Below are 26,323 nucleotides of genomic sequence, written 5' to 3' on the forward strand. Positions count from 1 at the left end.
AAAAAAAATTCAGTCTCTCGATGTGCAAAACTGATAGAGACATACCCCAAGCGACTTACAGCTGTAATCGCAGCAAAAGGTGGCGCTACAAAGTATTAACTTAAGGGGGCTGAATAATTTTGCACGCCCAATTTTTCAGTTTTTGATTTGTTAAAAAAGTTTGAAATATCCAATAAATGTCGTTCCACTTCATGATTGTGTCCCACTTGTTGTTGATTCTTCACAAAAAAATACAGTTTTATATCTTTATGTTTGAAGCCTGAAATGTGGCAAAAGGTCGCAACGTTCAAGGGGGCCGAATACTTTCGCAAGGCACTGTATATGTGCTGTACGCAATAGCCTGGGGACAAGGTTACCCAAACATAGACGTTAATGATTTGTCAATCTGAACCAATCATAGACGTCTATGTTTAACAAGTTTGGACAGCACAGTACATTACAGTACAGTACATTGCAGTACAGAAAAGTAGAGTGTAGTTCAGTACAGTATAGTAAAGAAAATAATATAATAGTTCAGTACAATCCTGTACAGTAGAGTAGAATATAGTAGAGTTACAGTGGGGCGAAAAAGTATTTGGTCAGCCACCAATTGTGCAAGTTCTCCCACTTAAAAAGATGAGAGAGGCCTGTATAATTTTCATCATAGGTACACTTCAACTATGACAGACAAAATACTTATTTTCCACCATAATTTGCAAATAAATTCATTAAAAATCCTAAAATGTGATTTTCTGGATTTTTTTTCTCATTTTGTCAGTCATAGTTGAAGTGTACATATGATGAAAATTACAGGCCTCTCATATTTTTAAGTGGGAGAACTTGCACAATTGGTGGCTGACTAAATACTTTTTTGCCCCCACTGTATGTACAGTACACAATAGAGCACATTAGAAATGAGTACACTACAATGTAGTGTACCTATTTAGGATACATCACCGTGAAGAGAATGAAATTCATATCATGAATGATGCATTTCTGTGTAGTATAGATCAGGGATCCATGATGGTATTCCATTACGGCAATTCTGTTAACCGGGTGTAAATACACTTCACATATTGTAGTTCAATACCCAAAATAAATTTGGTAATGTCATAGCTGACAACCCATTATTTTTGCAAACATCCGTCAATCTTAATTCGGAGCAGATATTTAATTACTGTGGAATTTCCCTCATGTGAAATGTGCTAGTAAGCCTTGGTTGGTATTTAGGGATCAAGCTATAATGAAAAATGTGTATGTTTGTATAATGAACAAAAATATAACCGCAACATGTAAAGTGTTGGTCCCATGTTTCTTGAGCTGAAATAAAAGATCCCCGCATTTTTCCATATGCACAAAATGCGTATTTCTGACAAATTATGAATACAAATTTGTTTACATCCCTGTTAGTGAACATTTCTCCATTGCCAAGATAATACATCCACCTGACAGGTGTGGCATATCAAGAAGCTGATTAAATAGCATTTTCATTACACAGGTGCACCTTTGTGCTGGAGACAATAAAAGGCCACTCTAAAATGTGCAGTTTTGTCACACAACACAATGCCTCAGATGTCTCAAGTTTTGAGGGTGTGTGAAATTGGCATGCTAACTGCAGGAATGTCCACCAGAGCTGTTGCCAGATAATTTCATGTTAATTTCTCTACCATAAGCCGCCTTCAACTTCATTTTAGAGAATTTGGCAGTACGTCCAATCGGTCTCAAACCGCAGACGACGTGCCAACATCTGACTTCTTCACCTGCGGGATCATCTGAGACCAGCTACCCAGACAGCTGATGAAATTGAGTAGCATTTCTATATGTAATAAAGCCCTTTGGTGAGGTAAAACTCATTCTGATTGGCTGGGTCTGGCTCCCTCCCAGGCCCACCCATGGCTATGCCCCTGCCCAGTCATGTGAAATCCATAGATTAGGGTCTAATGAATTCATTTCTATGAACTGATTTCTTATTATGAACTGTAACTAGGTAAAATCGTTGAAATTGTTGCGTTTATATAACAGTATATAAATAAACTAAACTACATCCTTGAAAAGAAAGGTAAGTGGAAATACATACAATTACGCTAGCACTATTGAATGAATAATAAGAAACTTTGCCATCTGTTGCATCTCAATAAACCCAAGACATAGCCTTATATCACAACAAAGGAGACATGGGAAAATAATAGAGTAAATAAGGTTGCCTTTGGTTAAGGTTGCCTTTGGTTGAGTTGACTACCGGTATTATACATTCCATCTGGCCGTATTTGTTTTTGAGCAGAAGTTGCGACCTAGTCATGACCTATTGTCCTTGACAAGCTTTTCCAGCCTAATACCAAGGGTAGGCTACTACGCCTCAGAGGGGAGAAAAAAACAACGGCGTCAACCGAGTTATCCAATCATAACATCGTTTTTTTATTCTGTTCCCGCCTTCTTCAGATGTTGTTATCCAAGAACACAACTTTTGAAACCTGTCAACTTGTAATATACATTGATTAACAAAATAGCATGTATTAGGAACATATTTGTTATGAGCCATATCAAATCACACACACATCATTTATATTTGAGAAAAATCTATAATACATCAGAAGGTCTAAATTCTGCCAATGGGCGGTTCCCATTTCCTCCAGCGTCAAACGGTCAGAGTGTGTCCCAAACACTGCGTGGTGTTGTCCGCCCTGGGGACTGAGGCCAGGAGTGGAAACTGTACGACCGGTAAACATCTGGGACGGGAATGTAAAAAAACGAACTACAAACGGGAACACGAAATAGCTTTAAACGGAGTGCCATTTGGGCATAAAGACTGTACATCAGGTTTCCAATGGAAGCGGATGGTTTCTTGAGAAGACGTCGGATGACAGCAGAGAGAGCAGGCGGGGACGCCGGGGTTGCTGGAGCCTCAGCCGGCGCAGAGGTCCGATGGCTCGGGGGAAGGATCTGGGGAGTGTCGGAGAGCCTCGTTGGGAGTTTGTCTCCCAGGATCGGAGGCGAGACCGAGATTAAGACTGTAATTCAGTTCAGTGGCGGGGCCCCTGAAGTAACGTTAGCAGATACTTCGGAACCCGACTATGAAGGTTTGCCGCAGGGCGCTTCGACCAGCACCCACATGGTTGCAGGAGCAGTGGCTGGGATCATGGAGCATTGCCTGATGTTCCCCATCGACTGTGTCAAGGTAACGTGGTAGGCTATGCTGGGCTAACGTTTAAACGCAAACTAGTTGGAACTGACTGATATTGGAAACTGGGCACATGAGGGTTGGACATTCCTTTGGCTCGTCATGACATGTGGCTTCAACTTGTCAATAAGTTTGGCAGGTCACAACACGGACGAGGCAAGGTCGATCCGGACAGGCTTGCATTTCAGCTAGGAAACTAATTTAACATGCTAATAAACTCTCATCCACTGCGAATTATTTAGTCGGCATCATTTCTGTAGTAGGTTAATAACTTTGGCGTACAGGATTTAATTGGAGTTGATATGAAAACTTTTATTGAACAGTGTGTGTTGCAGTTGTTAGCATCATCTGCTTAGTTAAAAAGCCATATCAGCTAACGTTAGCTAACTAACTTACCAACAAGCTCGGCCTGTGCATCAGCTCGAGCCTGGGGGTCAATGTTGATTAGCTAGTAGGAAGCGAGCTAGCGCCTGCTAGAAAATAGGTTAGGCTTATCAGTTTGGCAATGAATGTTAGCTAACTACTTTATTCCGTATTTTCATGAGCAGATTTTGGAAGCTATTTCGATACTTCTAAAATGAAACGAGAAGTTGTGTTATTTCCTTTGGGGAAGGAGACAGAGTTAGCACGAAGCAGCACGTGTTCCCCTCCTGTACATACAAGTCAAGGCATACCAATGCACAGCGCATTGATAGCCGGGATAGCGCTATTTACATACTAGTACATAGTACATAGTACATTAACTACTTCCCTGTATTTCCCGAACGTTCACCCTATTCAAGAAGAGAACCCATTGGTGGGAGAAACCACCTTCTGTCAAAATAGTCTACACTTTGCAGCACCAAAAACATAGCCTAGCTACAAGTAGCTTTTAACTAGGCAGAGAATGCATTAACGCTGGTGTGGTCTTCTAAGGCAATGTTATCTGCTGCCTGGCTAGCAGGATTTAGGTGGGGTGGAACTGTTTATTGTTTACGGAAAATACAGGGCTAGATGTTCTGGGATTAAGAGTACAATGCTACTATTTTGTGCTAATTCTGGCTGACAAGTTGGCTCTACCACTGCACACATTTAAGAAACGTTATGTTATCATAAGACTATAAATTAGTTTTGGATTATGTACTTAGCTGGGATGACTATAGTGTTATGTAAACAAGAGATGATAAATTACATTGGCCTGTGCAGTTGTGACAGGCCCACTCAATGATTAAGATCTACTCTGGCATGGCTCATGTGCTTACAGCCCTTTACAATGTCTGATTTCTTCCCATCTTGTGGTCCCTGTAGAGCAGGGGTCTCCAATCATGTTCCTGAAGAGCTACCCTCGTGTATTGTTTCGCTCCAACCCCAGTTGTAACTAACCTGTTTCGCCTTATCAACCAGCTAATTATTAGAATCGGGTGTGCTAGATTAGGGTTGGAGTGAATTTACAGGACGGTAGTTCTCCAGGACCAGGGTTGGAGAGCCCTGCTGTAGATAGAGTCATGAGTTGGTCCTTGATTTAAATGATTGTTTACTGCTATGCAGAGACAGATCAACAGCGTGAGAGTGGTATGGTAGGTGGGGAGAGGAGTCAACTGTTTGTGTCAGGTGGGAGAGCAGGGCTCTCAGAACAAAGCAGAGATTCATCTTCTTTCCCAGCTGTAGTTCTCACCTCTGCTCCAGGTGCTGCTCAAACAACTTGGGCTGTGTCTCAATAGTCAGAAGTGGCTTCCTCTCCCTGTCTCATCTTTTTCCAATGACAAGAAAGGACAGTTGAAACAAAGCATGTTCCCAGTGTGCATCCAGCCACCATGTTGCTTTCACATATACTGTGTTTTCAGATCCGGACAGACTGAGAGGAGGCGTCGATGTATCTTTAGAGTTTTGAGGTGCAGCCCAGACAGTGAAATTGTCTGCCTGCTGAGGAAGGGCAGCCTGAGCTAGATGCTACACAGACTCACTGATCTATAAATCATGTCACCTGTCAAACATGGCATTAACTGGCCCTACTTTTAAACACATTAACAGATCTGTACAGATGGAGGAGACCTAGCTCAAGCTGACATCTGACCCCAGTGGACTAGCACGGACACAAACACAGTTAAAAATCTTTGTAAAATACCTTGCAGGGGTTGTGACAGATTGCACAGTAGAGATAATGTCGTAACTTGTTGTTTACACTCAATCCGAAGGTTGAGATTAGACATGCTCTTTCCAGGCAAGCTCCCTGCAATACAAAACCATACCATTGGCTACATTTTTATTTATTTAACCGTTATATAACTAGGCAAGTCAGTTAAGAATAAATTATTATTTACAATGACAGCCTACCAAAAGGCCTCCTGCTGGGATTAAAAATATAGGACAAAATGCACATCACGACAATAGAGACTCTACACAAAGAGAGACCTAAGACAACATAGCATGGCAGCAACACATGACAACATAGCATGGTAGCAACACAACATGGCAGCAGCACAACATTGTAGCAGACAACAGCACAAAGGGCAAGAAGGTAGAGACAACAATATATCACGCGAAGCAGCCACAACTGTCAGTAAGAGTGTCCATATACAGTACCAGTCAAAAGTTTGGACACTCATTCAAGGGTTTTTCTTTATATTTACTATTTTCTACATTGTAGAATAATAGTGAAGACAACACTATGAAATAACATATGGAATCATGCAGTAACCAAAAAGGTGTTAAACAAGTCAAATATCTTTGAGATTCTTCAAAGTATCCACACTTTGCCTTGATGACAGCTTAAAATCAAATGTTATTGGTCACATACACATGGTTAGCAAATGTTATTGTGAGTAGCAAAATGCTTGTGCTTCTAGTTCCAACAGTGCGGCAATATCTAACGAGTAATCTAACAATTCCACAGGTACCTTAATACACACAAATCTAAGTAAAGGGATGGATTAAGAATATGTACGTATAAATATATGGATGAGCAATGACCGACCGGCATAGGCAAAATACAATAGATGGTATAAAATACAGTATATACATGAGATGAGTAATGCAAGATATGTAAACATTATTATTAAAGTTTAAAAAGTGACAAGTGATCCATTTGTTAGTAGCCAATGATTTCAAGTCTGTAGTAGGCAGCAGCCTCTCTGTGTTAGTGATGGCTGTTAATCAATCAAATGCATTTATGAAGCCCTTCTTACATCCGCTGATGTCACAAAGTGCTGTACTGAAACCCAGCCTAAAACCCCAAACAGCAAGCAATACAGGTGTAGAAGCACGGTGGCTAGGAAAAACTCCCTAGAAAGGCCAGAACCTAGGAAGAAACCTAGAGAGGAACCAGGCTATGAGTGGTTGCCAGTCCTCTTCCGGTTGTGCCGATCATTCAGAGTATCTCTACTGCTCCTGCTGTCTCTAGAGTTTTAAACAGAAGTTCTGGTAGCATGTCCGGTGAACGGGTCAGGGTTCCATAGCCGCAGGCAGAACAGTTGAAACTGGAGCAGCAGCACGACCAGGTGGACTGGGGACAGCAAGGAGTTATCAGGCCAGGTAGTCCTGAGGCATGGTCCTAGGGAAAGAAAGTCCTCCGAGAGAGGGAAAGAAAGAGGGAGAATTAGAGAGAGCATACTTAAATTCAAACAGGACACTGGATAAGGCAAGGTAAATACTCCAGATATAACAGACTGACCCCAGCCCCCCGACACATAAACTATTGCAGCATAAACACTGGCGGCTGAGAACGGAGGGGTCGGGAGACACTGGCCCCGTCCGACGATACCCCGGACGGGGCCAAACAGGCAGGATATAACCCCACCCACTTTTCCAAAGCACAGCCCCCACACCACGAGAGGGATATCTCCAACCACCAACTTACCATCCTGAGACAAGGCAGGGTATAGCCCACGAAGATCTCCCCCACGGCACAAACCCAAGGGGGGGCGGCAGTGACAGGAAGATCACGTCAGTGACTCAACCCACTCAAGTGACGCACCCCTCCTAGGGACAGCATGGAAAAGCACCAGTAAGCCAGTGACTCAGCCCCTGTAATAGGGTTAGAGGCAGAGAATCCCAGTGGAGAGATGGGAAATGGCCAGGCAGAGACAGCAAGGGTGGTTCGTTGCTCCAGAGCCTTTCCGTTCACCTTCACACTCCTGGGCCAGACTACACACAATCATAGGACCAACTGAAAAGATGAGTCTTCAATGAAGACTTAAAGCTTGAGACCGAGTCTGCGTCTCTCACATGGATAGGCAGACCATTCCATAAAAATTTAGCTCTATAGGAGAAAGCCATGCCTCCAGCTGTTTGCTTAGAAGTTCTAGGGACAGTAAGGAGGCATGCGTCTTGTGACCGCAGCGTACGTGTATGTATGCTGGCTTACAGGCTGGCTAACAGCCTGCTGGCTAACTGGCTGGCTGACAGCCTGCTGGCTAACTGGCTGGCTGACAGCCTGCTGGCTAACTGGCTGGCTGACAGGGTGCAGGCCAGGCAGCAGGCTATCTCATTGTGGAGCTAGAGGAGTTAGAGCCCTGTCTATGTTCGTAGATAAGATGAGCACCCCTCCAGCTAGGATGTAGTCTGTCACTCCTCAGCAGGCCAGGTGTGGTCCTGTTTGTGGGTGAGTCCCAGAAAGACAGCCAATTATCTACTAATTCTATCTTTTGGGAGGGACAGAAAACCATTTTCAACAAGCGATTGAGTTGTGAGACTCTGCTGTAGAGCTCATCACTCCCCCTAACTGGGTGGGGGCCAGAGACAATTACTTGATGCCCACACATCTTTCTAGCTAATTTCCACGCTGAAGCTATTTTGTGCTGATGGCCTTGAGATAGAAGTTATTTTTCAGTCTCTCAGTCCAGCTTTGATGCACCTGTATTGACATCGCCTTTGGATGGTAGCAGGGTGAACAGGCAGTCGCTCGGTTGGTTGTTGTCCTTGATGATCTTTTTAGCCTTCCTGTGACATCGGGTGCTATAGGTGTCCTAGATGGCAGGTAGTTTGCCCCCGGTGATGAGTTTTGCACACTTGGCATTCTCTCAACCAGCTTCATGAGGTAGTCACCTGGAATACATTTCAATTAACAGGTGTGCCTTGTTAAAAGTGAATTTGTGTAATTTCTTTCCTTAATGCATTTGAGACAATCAGTTGTGTTGTGACAAGGTAGGGGTGGTATACAGAAGATAGCCCTATTTGGTAAAAGACCAAGTCCATATTATGGCAAGAACAGTTCAAATAAGCAAAGAGAAACAACACTCCATCATTACTTTAAGACACGAAGGTCAGTCAATCTGGAAAATTTCAAGAACGTTCTTCAAGTGCAGTCCCAAAAACCATCAAGCGCTATGATGAAACTGGCTCTCATGAGGACCGCCACAGGAAAGGAAGACCCAGAGTTACCTCTGCTGCAGAGAATACATTCATTAGAGTTTCCAGCCTCAGAAATTGCAGCCCAAATAAATTCAGCAAAACAATAAATGTCCTCTCATTGTCAACTGCGTTTATTTTCAGCAAACATAACATGTGTAAATATTTGTATGGACATAACACCATTCAACAACTGAGACATAAACTATACAAGTTCCATAGACGTGACTAACAAAAATTGAATAATGTGTCCCTGAACGAAGGGGGGGGGGTCAAAATCAAAAGTAACAGTCAGTATCTTGTGTGGGCACGAGCTGCATTATGTACTGCAGTGCATCTCCTCCTCATGGACTGCACCAGATATGCCAGTTCTTCCTGTGAGATGTTACCCCACTCTTCCACCAAGGCACCTGCAAGTTCCCGGACATTTCTGGGGGGAATGGCCCGAGCCCTCACCGTCCGATCCAACAGGTCCCAGACGTGCTCAGTGAGATTGAGATCCGGGCTCTTCGCTGGCCATGGGAGAACACTGACATTCCTGTCTTGCGGGAAATCACACACAGAATGAGCTGTATGACTGGTGGCATTGTCATGCTGGAGGGTGATGTCAGAATGAGCCTGCAGGAAGGGTACCACATGAGGGAGGAGGATGTCTTCCCTGTAACTCACAGCGTTGAGATTGCCTGCAATGACAACATGCTCAGCCCAGACCATGATGGACCCTCCACCTCCAAATCGATTCCGCTCCAGAGTACAGGCCTCGGTGTAACGCTCATTCCTTTGACGATAAATGAAAATCCGACCATCACCCCCAGTGAGACCCAACAGCGACTCGTCAGTGAAGAGCACTTTGTGCCAGTCCTGTCTGGTCCAGCGACGGTGGTGTTTGTGCCCATAGGCGACGTTGTTGCCGGTGATGTCTGGTGAGGACCTGCCTTACAACAGGCCTACAAGCTCTCAGTCCAGTTTCTCTCGGCCTATTGCGGACAGTCTGACCACTGATGGAGGGATTGTGTGTTCCTGATGTAACTCAGGCAGTTGTTGTTGCCATCCTGTACCTGTCCCGCAGGTGTGATGTTTGGATGTACCGATCCTGTGCAGGTGTTGTTACACGTGGTCTGCCACTGCAAGGACGATCAGCTGTCTGTCCTGTCTCCCTGTAGCGCTGTCTAAGGTGTCTCACAGTACGGACAATACAATTTATTGCCCTGGCCACAACGTTCACATAGATGAGCAGTGACCCTGGGCGTCTTTCTTTTGGTGTTTTTCAGAGTCGGTAGAAAGGCCTCTTTAGTGTCCTATGTTTTCATAACTGTGACCTTAATTGCCTACCGTCTCTAAGCTGCTAGTGTCTTAGCGACCGTTCAACCGGTGCATGTTCATTAATCGTTTATGGTTCATTGAACAAGCATGGGAAACAGTGTTTAAACCCTTTACAATGAAGATCTGCAAAGTTAATTTGTAAAAATCAAATTGTCTTTGAAGGACAGGGTCCTGAAAAATAAACATTTCTTTTTTTTGCTGAGTTTAAATGCATCACAGAGTTCACGTAACAGACACATCTCAACACCAACTGTTCAGAGGAGACTGTGTGAATCAGGCCTTCATGGTCGAATTGCTGCTAAGAAACCACTACTAAAGGACACCAATAAGAAAATACTTGCTTTGCCCAAGAAACACGAGCAATGGACATTAGACTGGTGGAAATCTGTCCTTTGGTCTGATGAGTCCAAATTTGAGATTTTTGGTTCCAACCGCAGTGTCTTTGTGAGACGCAGAGTAGGGGAATGGATGAGTCCGCATGTGTAGTTCCCACCATGAAGCATGGTGGAGGTGCTTTGCTGGTGACACTGTCAGTGATTTATTTAGAATTCAAGGCACTCTGCAGCGATACACCATCCCATCTGGTTTGCACTTAGTCACACTATCATTTGTTTTTCAACAAGACAATGACCCAACACATCTTTAGGCTGTGTAAGTGCTATTTAACCAAGATGGAGTGCCGCGTCAGATGACCTGGCCTCCACATTCACCCGACCTCAACCCAATTGAGATGGTTTGGGATGAGTTGGACCGCGGAGTGAAGGAAAAGTAGCCAACAAGTGCTCAGCATATGTGGGTACTACTTCAGTACTGTTGGGAAAGCATTCCAGGTGAAGCTGGTTGAGTGAATGCCAAGAGTGTGCAAAGCTCTCAAGGCAAAGTGTGGCTGCTTTGAAGAATCTAAACTGTAAAATGATTTGTTTAACACTTGTTTGTTGTTGTCAGGGCTGTGTTATTGCATAGTGTTGATGTCTTCACTGCTATTCTACAATGTAGAAAACAGTAAAAAATAATGAAAAACCCTTGAATGAGTAAGTGTGTCCAAACTTTTGACTGGTACTGTATATACCTGTGTCAGGGCCAAGGGAACGGTTTTCATTTAATTGAACTTTTATTCACAGACTAGTCACATTGTGACATTGACATCAAATATATCGCAGGAAAGACCTTTTCAAGATGGCAGCAATCTGCGAAGATGCATGTAAATCTCTTACAGGGCTAGAATTCCACACAGCCTGTAACGGTGGCCCGAGGCCCTGTTTACATTTCCTGGAAAGCGTGCACACACCAGTGCAGAAAACAATCCACATGTGGGAGCCCAGGGCCTCATTTGCTTGTGGTGATGTGGTCATTTTTAGAAGACCCTCTGCCTCTCACAGCACTAGACTTACTGTGATGGGATGAATCCTGACACTGGCCCAACGATAAGGATTGTGTTTGTGTGTGGAGTCAGGTTGTTTGAGTGTTGCTGGTGGGACAGATGCTTACCCTGGGTGTCGTTATTCAACACTTCCTTCTATTCAACTGGGCGTGGGCATGACTACTCAACATTTTCAAAATATTTAGCGGGTGGAAGGCAAAAGCACCGACTATTACTTACCCGTATTCATCCCACCTCTGCTCAGATTTCATTGGTTGTTAACATGGTAGTTCTCAAATTTCAAGTAAAATGTTATAGTTGCAGTCAGGTTAGGTATGGCAGGAAGTTTATGGTTAGGTTATGAATAGGGTAACCAGTAGGCGTGTGACCTCTAACCTCTCTTCCCTGTGTAGACGCGTATGCAGAGCCTACAGCCTGAGCCTGCTGCCCGTTACCGGAATGTGATGGATGCTCTTCGGCGAATCATAACCACCGAGGGTGTCTGGCGACCAATGAGAGGGCTGAATGCCACAGCCGTGGGGGCGGGTCCGGCGCACGCCCTCTACTTCGCCTGCTACGAGAAACTGAAGAAGAGTCTGGGTGACATCATCCACCCCGGGGCTAACAGCCATCTGGCCAACGGTATACCAGAAAGATATACACACACACACACACACACACACACACACACACACTCAAAACACACACTAGCACATGCACACACCAATCCTGTGCTTCTCTGCAACCACTCTTTGGATTACTTGTTGACTTCCTGGAAATATAACTATATGACATTGTTTTTTCTAGTAAATGCTAGCAGTTCATTTGGTTTTTCCAATATTCTATTTTTAGCCACTTCAATTAAACTATTTTGCTGTATTTTTACAGCTATGTTGCTGTAGTCCTGTAGAGATAATCTCTGTTACACACTACAGAGAGAGAGGGCAAGAAGACCCCCTTCTCCTCTGGACACTAAGTGGATGCTGCTCGGACTAACCTAGATGAACCTTGGTCTCAGACACTGAGTTATGTGTGCGGGTGAGTCAGCCTGCCAGTTCTAACAGCTGGAGCAGAGTGGTGGTGCCACACCCTTAATACCCCCATCCCCTGGACAGTAGAGGGGACAAATGCCTGCGCTATACTTCAGGCTCTCTCATACCCAGTGCAGTAAGCAGGCCCTAAGAACCTGGTTTCTCTCTAGGTTTCTTCCTAGGCTCCTGCCCTCTAGGGAGTTTTTCCTAGCCACTGTGCTTCTCCATTGCTTACTCTTTGGGGTTTTAGGCCGGGTTTCTGTATAGCACTTTGTGACAACTACTGATGTAAAAAGGGATTTATAAATACATTTGATTTGACTGAATCTAACTTGTTGGGCCACCTGCCAGTGAAATAAACATCACCAGCCACTCAGGTGGTGGATCAGCTGTTGGCCGGGGCTAATTCCGTCCCAGCAGGGTAGCAGGAGGGATATCTTTCTGGCCATGGAGCTGATCTGACATTGTCTGTATGCTCTCTGAGGTCAGAGTTCTGCAGAGTCAGCCAGGTCCACAAATAGACCAGGGCCTTTGACTGACTACATGCCATGCTACGGTGTCCAGGTCCATGCTACGGTGTCCAGGTCCATGCTACGGTGTCCAGGTCCATGCTACGGTGTCCAGGTCCATGCTACGGTGTCCAGGTCCATGCTACGGTGTCCAGGTCCATGCTACAGACATGCGTCAGAGAAAAGTTGTACCTGAGCACTGCTGCGTGAGGAGAGAGGCTGGCACTATTGCTGCAGCCATAATCTGCTGGCGATGTATGAACCGTCTATATCCGTGTTGCATCCTGTTTACATGGCCCAACTTGCGCACTAGCACTCGGCCCACATGCGCACTAGCACTCGGCCCACATGCGCACTAGCACTCGGCCCACATGCGCACTAGCACTCGGCCCACATGCGCACCTCCTCTCGGCCCACATGCGCACTAGCACTCGGCCCACATGCGCACTAGCACTCGGCCCACATGCGCACCAGCACTCGGCCCACATGCGCACTAGCACTCGGCTCACATGCGCACTAGCACTCGGCCCACATGCGCACTAGCACTCGGCCCACATGCGCACTAGCACTCGGCCCACATGCGCACTAGCACTCGGCCCACATGCGCACCAGCACTCGGCCCACATGCGCACCAGCACTCGGCCCACATGCGCACTAGCACTCGGCCCACTCGGCCCAGATACATGTCAGACATTGGATGACGATAAAATGTTAATCTTCGGCAATTATTTGTCTTGACTACAGCTGGCTAGGCTAATTGAGGCCACATGCTGCACTTTCTCCCCAACCCCATTCAGATAAAACAACCTGCTTGTTGGTTGCTTGTTGTAGTCTACTCAGTCTCACTTTTAATTCCGTATTTTTTTCCCAACTTGCATTGCATTAGTGTACTCATTGCATTGCATAAACTTTGATTGGCCAACATAAACAAGCCACACACGTGAAGGGTGCATGTCAATAAAACATTGAAAAGTTTATTTTATTATATTGAACAAAAATATAAACGCTTGTTGATGAATAGATACATGAGAAACGAGACCAAGTTGAGACTCTGGACAAGGCGGATAAGGTATAGTAAAGGTCGTTTATTCAAGAGTAATGATATCTGGCAAAGCGTGCTGCACGGCCCCGTTCGTCTAGCTCTTAGGGAACTATCGGAAGAAGAGACCTGAAACATGATGTGCAGTTCATTTTGTACATTGAAATGACGTAGGTAGATTCTGGTAGTCCTGGCTTCTGGTAGGTTGCTTGTAGGTGATAGACAGTCCCCTCCAGCCTGGTGTCAGTATCCCATTGGTTCTCGACAGAGTTCTTTATCTTTGGAGCCCATCCCGAAGGGGGTTTGAGTGTGTGCGTGTGTTTATGAGTTTCAGTGTGTATGTTATCTTAGTCAGCCACCTGTGCGGGGGGTTTCCAGTGCTGTTAGTATCTACTGGAAAACAGGGAGAGGGGGCTATAATTGCATGGTTAGGCCACAGGCAGACAACAGTCAGTGAATGCGTTATTACATGTGTTAATATGTTATTACACGCAACATGCAACAATTCTAAGTTCATATAAGGAAATTGGCCAATTGAAATAAATTAGGCCCTAATCTATGGATATCACATGACTGGGAATAAAGATATGCGTCTGTTGGTCACAGATGTCTTTCAAAAAAGAGGGGGGTGTGAATCAGAACCTGTCAGCATCTGGTGTGACCACCATTTTGCCTCATGCAGCTCAACACATCTCTTTCACACAGAGTTTCAGGCTGTTGATTGTGGCCTGTGGAATGTTGTCCCACTCTTCAATGGCTGTGCGAAGTTCCTAGGTACTGGCGGCTACTGGAACATGCTGTTGTACGCGTCGTTCTAGAGCATCCCAAGCATGCTCAATGGGTAACATGTCTAGTGAGTATGCAAGCCATGGAAGAACTGGGGCATTTTCAGCTTCCAGGAATTGTGTACAGATCCTTGTGTCATTATCATGCTAAAACATGAGGTGATGGCGGAGGGTGATTGGTATGACAATGAGCCTCTGGATCTCATCACAGTATTCAAATTACCATCGATAAAATGCAAGTCGGAAGTTTACATACACTTAGGTTGGAGTCATTAAAACTTGTTTTTCAACCACTCCACAAATGTCTTATTAACAAACTATAGTTTGGGCAAGTCGGTTAGGACATCTACTTTGTGCATGACACAATTTTTCCAACAATTGTTTAGACTAATTATTTCACTTTTAACTCACTGTATCACAATTCCAGTGGTCCAGAAGTTTACATGCACTAAGTTGACTGTGCCTTTTTAAACAGCTTGGAAAATTCCAGAAAATGATGTCATGACTTTAGAAGCTTCTGACAGTCTGGTTCATCCTTGGGAGCAATTTCCAAATGGCTAAAAGTACCACGTTGATCTGTAAAAACTATGGTACGCAAGTATTAACACCATGGGACCACGCAGCCGTCATACCGCTCAGGAAGGAGACGCGTTCTGTCTCCTAGAGATTAACATCTATTGGTGTGAAAAGTGCTAATCAATCCCAGAACAACAGCAAAGGACCTTGTGAAGATGCTGGAGTAAACAGGTACAAAAGTATCTATATCCACAGAAAACGAGTCCTATATCGACATAACCTGAAAGGCCGCTCAGCAAGGAAGAAGCCGCTGCTCCAAAACCGCCATAAAAAAGCCAGACTACGGTTTGCAACTGCACATAAGGACAAAGATCGTACTTTTTAGATAAATGTCCTCTGGTCTGATGAAACAAAAATAGAACTGTTTGCCATAATGACCATTGTTATGTTTGGAGGACAAAGGAGGGAGGCTTGCAAGCCCGAAGAACACTATCAAAACCATGAGGCACGGGGGTGGCAGCTTCATGTTGTGGGGATGCTTTGCTGCAGGAGGGTCTGGTGCACTTCACAAAATTGATGGCATCATGGGGATTGAAAATGATGTGCATATGTTGAAGCAACATCTCAAGACATCAGTCAGGAAGTTAAAGCTTGGTCGCAAATGGGTCTTCCAAATGGACAATGACCCCAAGCATACTTCCAAAGTTGTGGCAAAATGGCTTAAGGACAACAAAGTCAAGGTATTGGAGTGGCCATCACAAAGCCCTGACCTCAATCGTATAGAAAATGTGTGGGCAGAACTGAAAAGGCGTGTGTGAGCAAGGAGGCCTTACAAACTTGACTCGGTTACACCAGTTCTTACAGGAGGAATGGGCCAAAATTCACCCAACTTATTGTGGGAAGCTTGTGGAAGGCTACCTAAAACGTTTGACCCAAGTTAAACAATTTAAAGGCAATGCTAACAAATACTAATTGAGTGTATGTAAACTTCTGACCCTCTGGGAATCTGATGAAAGAAATAAAAGCTGAAATAAATCATTCTCTCTACTATTATTCAGGCATTTCATTCTTAAAATAAAGTGGTGATCCTAACTGACCTAAGACAGGGAATATTTACTCAGAGTAAATGTCAGGAATTGTGAAACTGAGTTTGAATGTATTTGGCTAAGGTGTATGTAAACCTCCGACTTCAACTGTACCTTCTCATCGCCCAGAAGACTGCCGCTTACTGGATGTTTTTTTTTATTCACCATTCTTGGTAAACCTTAGACACTACCGTGCGTGAAATGCCCAGGTGGGAGTCTTTTCTGAGATACTAGATCCAGCGTGCCTGGCACCGACGATCATTCCACCAAAACTCAAAGTCGCTTCGGTCACTCGTTTTGCCTATGCTAAAGTTCAATCGATCAGTGACTGAATGCCTCTGCCTGTCTGCCTGCTTTATAAAACAAGCCATGGCCATGTGACTCAGTCTGTAGGAGCGACCCATTTTCTTGAAAGTGGTGGTGTACCTAAAACTGTCCGGTGAGTGTTGGCTATTTTAATTTAAATGAGAAAATACTAACGTCCGTTCCGACATTTGAATATTCAAATAACCTTGCACATCCCTAATTTGCATGACAATAACATATTTAATTTTGCTCAGACGAAGCTAGTACTAGAGATACTTGCTCTTTTTATCCCTGTATCTGTTCTCTGCTCTTTCTTTCTCTTCCCTTCTTCCCAGGTCAGCTGACTGTCTCTTCTCTTCCCTCCTCCCTGGTTTCCAGGTCGGGGGAGAGGCAGGGTAAGACCTGCCCAGTAGAGGAAGGGATGTTTGACTCTGGTCCAGCAGGAGTAGTGATGGCCTGTTTTACCGCTAGGGAGAGCTAGAGCATTTTCTGTCATCTGGCCTCTCCTCACCCCTATCTCCTCGTCTTTCCTTCTCTCCCTCTCCTCTACTCTTCTCTGCAATCTTTCTCCTTTTATATCTCTGGTCTTCTCTGTCTCTCTCTCTCTGTCTCTCTCTCTGTGTCTCTCTCTCCCCCTCTGTGTCTCTCTCTCCCCCTCTGTGTCTCTCTCTCCCCCTCTGTGTCTCTCTCTCCCCCTCTGTGTCTCTCTCTCCCCCTCTGTGTCTCTCTCTCCCCCTCTGTGTCTCTCTCTCCCCCTCTGTGTCTCTCTCTCCCCCTCTGTGTCTCTCCCTCTGTGTGTCTCTCTCTCTTTCTCTCTCTGTGTCTCTCGCTCTGTGTCTCTCTCTCTCCCTCTGTGTGTCTTTCTCTCTCTGTGTCTCTGTCTCTCTCTGTCTCTGTCTCTCTCTGTGTGTTTTAACCATTGAGTGTGTATGTGTTACAGGTGTGGCGGGGTGTGTGTCCACATTGCTTCACGACGCAGCCATGAACCCATCTGAAGGTAAATATATCCATCTATAAGTATCTTTCCCTCTCTTAAACCTGCTTTCTTGATCTCACACATGGCATGTATTAAGGTGACATATGTTCTTTGCTGTAGATACATGGCTATAGCAGAGCTCCCTCTGCAGCTGTAGCTCCTATGGCCTCCTCAAAGGCCTAGCCTGTTTACTCTGCACTGCTCGCTAGGGAGGGGAGGGCAAGGTGGAGGGGGAGACAGAGAAAGAAGGTAGGGTGGTGGGGAGGAGCAAGGCCCAGAATGAAATCAGATTAGAGACTGGGATAGAGATTGAGGGAGCGAGCAGGGTTGAGAGGGAGGGGGGAGACGTGGAGAAAGATGCTCCCTTGGGTCCTGTCGCCTTTGTATTGAACTTAACCACCGTCTGTAGACTACAGCAGACTTTGATGGGTATCCTTCCACTGAAATGCCTGGACAGGTGATCCTCAGGCAGCTGTGTAGGGTGGAGGCGAGGGACATAGGTGCTAGTCTCAGATTCCAAGGTAACGCCTGGGTCACTGCTTTGAACTTTAGCAGTCTAAATAAAAATCTATGTTAATGTCTTAATTGATCTGAACATCCTAATGCCCTCCTCAGCCTTGGAGGATGTTATGACTGCATTTTCAAAAAAAATCGTATCTGGTCAATAATTTGTCTTTCTTTTTTATCCTCCGGGCTATGTTCCTGGTCCCTAATGATGGAAACACACCTGGCATCCCTCCAATCCTCCCCTCTACTCACCTATCCATCCCTTCCTTCCTCTCTGCCTCACTATCCCTTATTTGTTCCTTTATACTGCTCTCGTCGCTCGCTTTCCTCCATTCCTCTACTGCCTGCATTCTCTTTCTTATGCTCTATTCTGGATATTCTGTTTTTCTCCCTCCCTGTCCAGTGGTGAAGCAGCGTTTGCAGATGTATAACTCTCCGTACCGCGGCGTGATGGACTGTGTGCGTGCCGTGTGGCAGAGAGAGGGCCCTGGGGCCTTTTACCGCTCCTACACCACTCAGCTCACCATGAACGTGCCTTTCCAGGTGCTCCACTTCATGACCTACGAGTCCCTCCAGGAGCTCCTCAACCCCCACAGACAGTACAACCCCTCCTCACACATGGTGTCTGGAGCCCTGGCCGGGGCCATCGCTGCTGCAGCCACCACCCCTCTGGATGTCTGCAAGACTCTGCTCAACACCCAGGAGTCCCTGGTGGGGCTCCCCGCTGCAGGCCAGGGTGGAGGTCAGGGGACACACAGACACATCACAGGCCTGGCCCATGCCTTCCGGACAGTGTACAGGCTGGGTGGCCTGCCTGGGTTCTTTAAAGGAGTCCAGGCCAGGGTGGTCTATCAGATGCCCTCCACAGCCATCAGCTGGTCTGTCTATGAGTTCTTCAAGTACGGAATCACCAGGCACCAGCATGAGAAGAGGATAGCGCAGCGGAGGGAGGGAGAGAAGTAGGAGAAGAAAAAATAAAGAAAATCCTCTTCATTCAGCCATCTCTCTTTGCCATCTCTTCCGTTTTCTCTCTATCAACCCCCTTCCTTTGCCCTTCGGAGCAAGCAGGTGTTCAGAGCAAGGAAGAATTGAGAGGAACAGTGGAGAGGAAGAATCGATACGCACATAAACCAACCAATACCCTCTTTACGCCGTTCAGACAGCCAATAAGAAAGTCTTCCAGATGTGGTTCAACTAATAACATCCCTGCTAAACTGTTTGCAAATTAAAATTTACAATTTCCTATGAAAGTGAATGTCATATATTGACACTACTTTATCAACGCACATAAATGCTAACCAGAATCATTGTTGATTCTGTTTTGCTAGTCTCCAGTGAGTTTTGTTAAATATTTTGCTAATGAGTTTCCAATCCCTTTCATACGTATTGTTGTGATGAATTTGACAACCGCTGTCCTAACTGTCCGTGTTAAAGGTAGACTCAGCAATATAACTTCATTCTACACACCTGGGCCAATTCCTGCTGATAGAAATGAACAAAATTCCCTTATTGAGGTGCAGATTAAAAGAGCCATTAGATTTTGATTCGGTTTTTGTTGATGTGTGTAAGCAGGAAGTGTCCCAGCTTTGTATGATGTTATATTGCAGAGTACCTGTAAAGTTAATTATTGCGTTTAACTGTATGTGGATGAGAATGTTGTTCACTGTAAACCCCACCAGGGGCCACTGTGTTCCTCTCAATAGAGCTGTAGTAATAGAGTGAGTGACAGTTTGCCTTAAGGGGGCGTGTTAGTGTTGCTTTGTAAACCCAGGCAATAGTTAAAAGGCTTCAGGTACAAGTTGGCCTTAACCCCAGATCAAGAATCAGTTTGTCATTTCTCAATTCTTATCTTAACTGTTGAGGGTATAAAATAATATATAATCCTAGACCAATGGTTAGGAGCAACTTCTACCTTTTCGCAGAACTGGTAGAGACACAAAGGGAGTCCTCTCAAGGTTTGAAATCAGGAATTGCTCTCAAAATGGTTGCATACTATATATGTGAATTTAAATGTCACTTTTTTTAATCGGATCAGATTTGATGTAAAATGCTGAAATAGACTTAATTTATTTCTGCCAGTATTTTGTTAAGTATGTTAGCTCTATTCTGAGGAACTATTGAGAGTTATTTTTGTATTGATTCTGGAACACAAAGAACTAACCTTTAGTTGGCTGACACCACTGTTCTAGATCCAAAGCGACATGATTGACTTCTAGAAATAATTGCCATTTCATTGGCCAATAAACTCCATCCTGTCTTCTGATTGGTACTGATGTAAGGAAATGTTGTTTTCCCAGATCGCACATATTTTTGTTTTGAGTAGATCAAATTCTTGGATGGGATAACCTACCCACACACACTTACATTTTCTGTCGGTTTGGAGTCGTGCTGAGGAGCATTTCTGTCTGTAATAAAGCCCTTTTATGGGGAAAACTAATCTGTTTGGCTGGGCCTGGCTCCGGAATGGGTGGGCCTATGCCCTACAAGGCCCACTCATGTCTGCACCCCTGCCCAGTTGTGAAATCCATAGAAAAGGGCCTAATTTATTTATTTCAATTGCCTGATTTTCTGATATGATTTTCTGATATGAACTGTAACTCAGTGAAATATTTGAAATTGTACTGTACATACTGTATATCTACTTGAATATAAAGTTGAATCCTCCCTTCTCCTAAAATAAATGTATTAGGACAATACTTTATTTTAGTTCATGGTTACTGTCCATAATTGTCAGTTACATGATTATACAATAATTGTGCCAGCCCTACTCATGTTAGGGTTTGGCCCTGACTAACTAAAGGGTCAAGAAGGAAAGAGCTCATGATGCAAAACTTCCAATTGTCCATTTAAAGGTTTCTGAACATGCCATGTTTGTTTAATAAGCTGTTCTAAAGACAACAGGTAGAAGTTACCCTTAGACACATACACTACATGACTAAAAGTATGTGGACACCTGCTCGTCGAACATATCATTCCAAAACTGTGGCCATTAATATGGAGTTGGTCCCCCCTTTGCTGCTATAACAGCCTCCACTCTTCTGGAAAGGTTTTCCACTAGATGTTAGAACATTGCTAATGGGACTTGCTTCCATTCAGCCACAAGAGCATTGGTGAGGTCAGGCACTGATGTTGGGTTTTTAGCCCTGGCTCGCTGTCGGAGTTCCAATTCATCCCAAAGGCATTAGATTGGGTTGAGGTCAGGGCTCTGTGCAGGCCAGTCAAGTTCTTCCACACCAATCTCAAAAAAAAAATCTGTATGGACCTTGCTTTGTGCATGGGGGCATTGTCATGCTGAAACAGGAAAGGGCCTTCCCCAAACTGTTGCCACAAAGTTGGAAGCACAGAGTCATTTAGAATGTCGTTGTATGCTGTAGCATAAAGATTTCCCTTCACTGGAACTAAGGGACCTAGCTCGAACCATGAAAAACAGCCCCAGACCAATATTCTTCCTCCACCAACCTTTACAGTTGGCACTATGCATTTGGGCAGGTAGCGTTCTGGCATCCGCCAAACCCAGATTTGTCCGTCAGACTTCCAGATGATAAAGCGTGAATAATCACTCCAGAGGACGTGTTTCCACTGCTCCAGAGCCCATTGGTAGAGAACTTTACACCATTTAAGCTGACGGTTGGCATTGCACATGGTGATCTTACACTTGTGTGCGACTGCTCGGCCATGGAAACCCATTTCATGAAGCTCCCGACTAACAGTTATAGTGCTGGCATTGCTTCCAGAGGCAGTTTGGAACTCAGTAAGTGAGTGTTGTAACCGAGGACAGAAGATTTTTACACACTTCAGCACACGGTGGTCTCGTTCTGTGAGCTTGTGTGGCCTACCAATTCGCAGATGAGCCGTTGTTGCTCCTAGACATTACCGCTTCACAATAACTGCACTTACAGTTAACTGGGGCAGCTCTATCAGGGCAAAAAGTTGACGAACTGACTTGTTGGAAAGGTGACATCCTATGATGGTGCCACGTTGAAAGTCACTGAGCTCTTCAGTACAGGCCATTCTACTGTCAATGTTTGTCTATGGAGATCGCATGGCTGTATGCTCAATTATATACACCTGTCAGCAATGGGTGTGGCTGAAATAGCCAAATCCATTCATTTGAAGGGGTGTCCACATACCTCTGTATATATATAGTGTAGCTCTATGATTAGCTTCCATAATGACCATCGTTATGTTTGGAGGACAAAGGGTGGAGGCTTGCAAGCTGAAGAACTGCTGCAGAAGGGCCTGGTGAACTCCCCAAAATAGGTGGCATCAAGAGGATGGAAAATTATCTGGATATATTGAAGCAACATCTCAAGACATCAGACAGGAAGTTAAAGCTTAAAGCTTGGTCGCAAATGGGTCTTCCAAATGGACAATGACCCCAAGCATACTACCAAAGTTGTGGCAAAATGGCTTAAGGACAACAAAGTCAAGGTATTGGAGTGACCATCACAAATCTCTGACCTCAATCCTATAGAAGATTTGTGGGCAGAACTGAAAAAGCGTGCGTGAGCAAGGAGGCCTACAAACCTGACTCAGTTACACCAGTTCTGTCAGGAGGAATGGGCCAAAATTCACCCAACTTATTGTGGGAAGCTTGTGGAAGGCTACCAAAAACGTTTGACCCAAGATAAACAATTTAAAGACAACGCTACCAAATACTAATTGAGTGTATGTAAAATTCTGACCCACTGGGAATGTGATGAAAGAAATAAAAGCTGAAATAAATCATTCTCTCAACTATTATGCTGACATTTCACATTCTTAAAATAAAGTGGTTATCCTAACTGACCTCAAACAGGACATTTTTACTAGGATTAAATGTCAGGATTTGTGAACAGCTGAGTTTAAATGTATTTGGCAAAGGTGTATGTGAACTTCAACTGTGTCTCCGTTGTCTTTGTAAAGCACATGGCAGGGGAATGTACTTCCTGGATGCTGATAATAAAATAAAGCCATTAGCATTTAAATGTTAGAAAGTGATCTCTCCCAGTATTTCCCCTTGTTAGGTCCTTTAGTGCGTGTGTTGTCTTAGTCATTTGAACAGAGCGAGGAGAAGTAGCCTAAAGCATGGTGTCCTCCGGTTAGCTAAGACAGTGATGTTTTGGACAAGCAGCTTTAGAAAGAATCGGCTTTCACAGGTTCAGGTGGAGAGTGATGTCTCACTGACTCATCTCACTCACACACACACAACACTGTCTCTTGTCAGACACCTGTTCAAACAGCAAGTTATAATGAACCGTCTGTGTGTGTGTGTCTATCTGTTTCTCACTGTGTGTGTTTGGCCCTGCATATATCTTCCTGTCTGTGGTGTAGATGGCTCACCCGTGCCTCTGGTGATGCTCCTCATGAGAGCCTGACTGGGTGTGTGTGGGGGGATACAGTCTCTCTGACACCATTTCCCAGCCTATCCTAATATAAACTATTTAGTCTGGAGCTAAGCCATGTTGGTCTGTGGGTGTGCGTGTCTTTGTAACTAGTTTGAAATCAAATTAACGTTTTGCCTCTCATCTGACATGAGTGTATTTGGTATGTAAACTATGAAAACAAAGACTACTGGACAGCAATAGTAATGATGAACACAAAGACTACTGGACAGCAGTGGTAATGATGAACACAAAGACTACTGGACAATAGTAATGATGAACACAAAGACTACTGGACAGCAGTGGTAATGATGAACACAAAGACTACTGGACAATAGTAATGATGAACACAAAGACTACTGGACAGCAGTGGTAATGATGAACACAAAGACTACTGGACAATAGTAACGATGAACACAAAGACTACTGGACAATAGTAATGATGAACACAAAGACTACTGGACAGCAGTGGTAATGATGAACACAAAGACTACTGGACAATAGTAATGATGAACACAAAGACTACTGGACAATAGTAATGATGAACACAAAGAATACTGGACAGCAGTGGTAATGATGAACACAAAGACTACTGGACAATAGTAATGATGAACACAAAGACTACTGGACAGCAGTAGTAATGATGAACAAAGAGACTACTGGACAGCAGTGGTAATGATGAACACAAAGACTACTGGACAACAGTAATGATGAACACAAAGATTACTGGACAATAGTAATGATGAACACAAAGACTACTAGACAGCAGTAGTAATGATGAACACAAAGCCTACTGGACAGTAGTGGTAATGATGAACACAAAGACTACTGGACAATAGTAATGATGAACACAAAGACTACTGGACAATAGTAATGATGAACACAAAGACTACTGGACAGTAGTGGTAATGATGAACACAAAGATTACTGGACAATAGTAATGATGAACACAAAGACTACTGGACAGTAGTGGTAATGATGAACACAAAGACTACTGGACAGCAGTGGTAATGATGAACACAAATACTACTGGAGAGCAGTAATAATGATGAACACAAAGACTACTGGACAATAGTAATGATGAACACAAAGACTACTGGACAATAGTAATGATGAACACAAAGACTACTGGACAGCAGTGGTAATGATGAACACAAAGACTACTGGACAATAGTAATGATGAACACAAAGACTACTGGACAATAGTAATGATGAACACAAAGACTACTGGACAATAGTAATGATGAACACAAAGAATACTGGAAAGCAGTGGTAATGATGAACACAAAGACTACTGGACAGCAGTGGTAATGATGAACACAAATACTACTGGACAGCAGTAGTAATGATGAACACAGAGACTACTGGACAGCAGTGGTAATGATGAACACAAAGACTACTGGACAACAGTAATGATGAACACAAAGATTACTGGACAATAGTAATGATGAACACAAAGACTACTAGACAGCAGTAGTAATGATGAACACAAAGACTACTGGACAGTAGTGGTAATGATGAACACAAAGACTACTGGACAGCAGTGGTAATGATGAACACAAATACTACTGGAGAGCAGTAATAATGATGAACACAAAGACTACTGGACAGCAGTAGTAATGATGAACACAAAGACTACTGGACAGCAGTGGTAATGATGAACACAAAGACTACTGGACAGCAGTAGTAATGATGAACACAAAGACTACTGGACAGAAGTAGTAATGATGAACACAAAGACTACTGGACAGCAGTGGTAATGATGAACACAAATACTACTGGACAGCAGTAGTAATGATGAACACAAAGACTACTGGACAGCAGTGGTAATGATGAACACAAAGACTACTGGACAGCAGTGGTAATGATGAACACAACGACTACTAGACAATAGTAATGATGAACACAAAGACTACTGGACAGCAGTGGTAATGATGAACCCAAAGACTACTGGACAATAGTAATGATGAACACAAAGACTACTGGACAGCAGTGGTAATGATGAACCCAAAGACTACTGGACAATAGTATTGATGAACACAAAGACTACTGGACAGCAGTGGTAATGATGAACACAAAGACTACTGGACAGCAGTGGTAATGATGAACACAAATACTACTGGACAATAGTAATGATGAACACAAAGACTACTGGACAGCAGTGGTAATGATGAACACAAAGACTACTGGACAATAGTAACGATGAACACAAAGACTACTGGACAATAGTAATGATGAACACAAAGACTACTGGACAGCAGTGGTAATGATGAACACAAAGACTACTGGACAATAGTAATGATGAACACAAAGACTACTGGACAATAGTAATGATGAACACAAAGAATACTGGACAGCAGTGGTAATGATGAACACAAAGACTACTGGACAATAGTAATGATGAACACAAAGACTACTGGACAGCAGTAGTAATGATGAACAAAGAGACTACTGGACAGCAGTGGTAATGATGAACACAAAGACTACTGGACAACAGTAATGATGAACACAAAGATTACTGGACAATAGTAATGATGAACACAAAGACTACTAGACAGCAGTAGTAATGATGAACACAAAGCCTACTGGACAGTAGTGGTAATGATGAACACAAAGACTACTGGACAATAGTAATGATGAACACAAAGACTACTGGACAATAGTAATGATGAACACAAAGACTACTGGACAGTAGTGGTAATGATGAACACAAAGATTACTGGACAATAGTAATGATGAACACAAAGACTACTGGACAGTAGTGGTAATGATGAACACAAAGACTACTGGACAGCAGTGGTAATGATGAACACAAATACTACTGGAGAGCAGTAATAATGATGAACACAAAGACTACTGGACAATAGTAATGATGAACACAAAGACTACTGGACAATAGTAATGATGAACACAAAGACTACTGGACAGCAGTGGTAATGATGAACACAAAGACTACTGGACAATAGTAATGATGAACACAAAGACTACTGGACAATAGTAATGATGAACACAAAGACTACTGGACAATAGTAATGATGAAC

The 26,323-nt window shown here is 44.0% G+C and overlaps 1 protein-coding gene across 2 annotated transcripts; it reads left to right on the forward strand.

Moving 5' to 3' along the window:
• The first annotated feature begins 1,202 nt into the window (after nt 1-1,202).
• Nucleotides 1,203-20,615, forward strand: LOC110502670 (mitoferrin-2). Of its 2 annotated transcripts, none has more exons than XM_021580895.3 (4): nt 1,203-3,154; nt 11,579-11,807; nt 17,377-17,433; nt 18,323-20,615. In XM_021580895.3, the coding sequence occupies exons 1-4, from the start codon at nt 2,804-2,806 to the stop codon at nt 18,880-18,882; spliced, it is 1,197 nt and encodes a 398-aa protein (XP_021436570.3). In that variant the 5' UTR covers nt 1,203-2,803; the 3' UTR covers nt 18,883-20,615. The 2 variants fall into 2 exon arrangements, with proteins under 2 accessions (XP_021436570.3, XP_090073338.1); XM_090217212.1 differs by having other exon boundaries at nt 18,463-20,615.
• Nucleotides 20,616-26,323: the final 5,708 nt, after the last annotated feature.

This window comes from Oncorhynchus mykiss, chromosome 23, assembly GCF_057628025.1.
Source record: "Oncorhynchus mykiss isolate SJ-2025 chromosome 23, ASM5762802v1, whole genome shotgun sequence".
NCBI classification, from domain to species: Eukaryota; Metazoa; Chordata; class Actinopteri; order Salmoniformes; family Salmonidae; genus Oncorhynchus; species Oncorhynchus mykiss.

What these genes read in the sequence shown, in the direction of transcription:
- LOC110502670 (XM_021580895.3), top strand. Translation starts at nt 2,804, where the DNA reads ATGGAAGCGGATGGTTTCTTGAGAAGACGTCGGATGACAGCAGAGAGA. An exon ending in TAACAGCCATCTGGCCAACG is followed by an intron (nt 11,808 to 17,376) that starts GTATACCAGAAA and finishes TATGTGTTACAG; the next exon opens with GTGTGGCGGGGTGTGTGTCC. An exon ending in AGCCATGAACCCATCTGAAG is followed by an intron (nt 17,434 to 18,322) that starts GTAAATATATCC and finishes CTCCCTGTCCAG; the next exon opens with TGGTGAAGCAGCGTTTGCAG.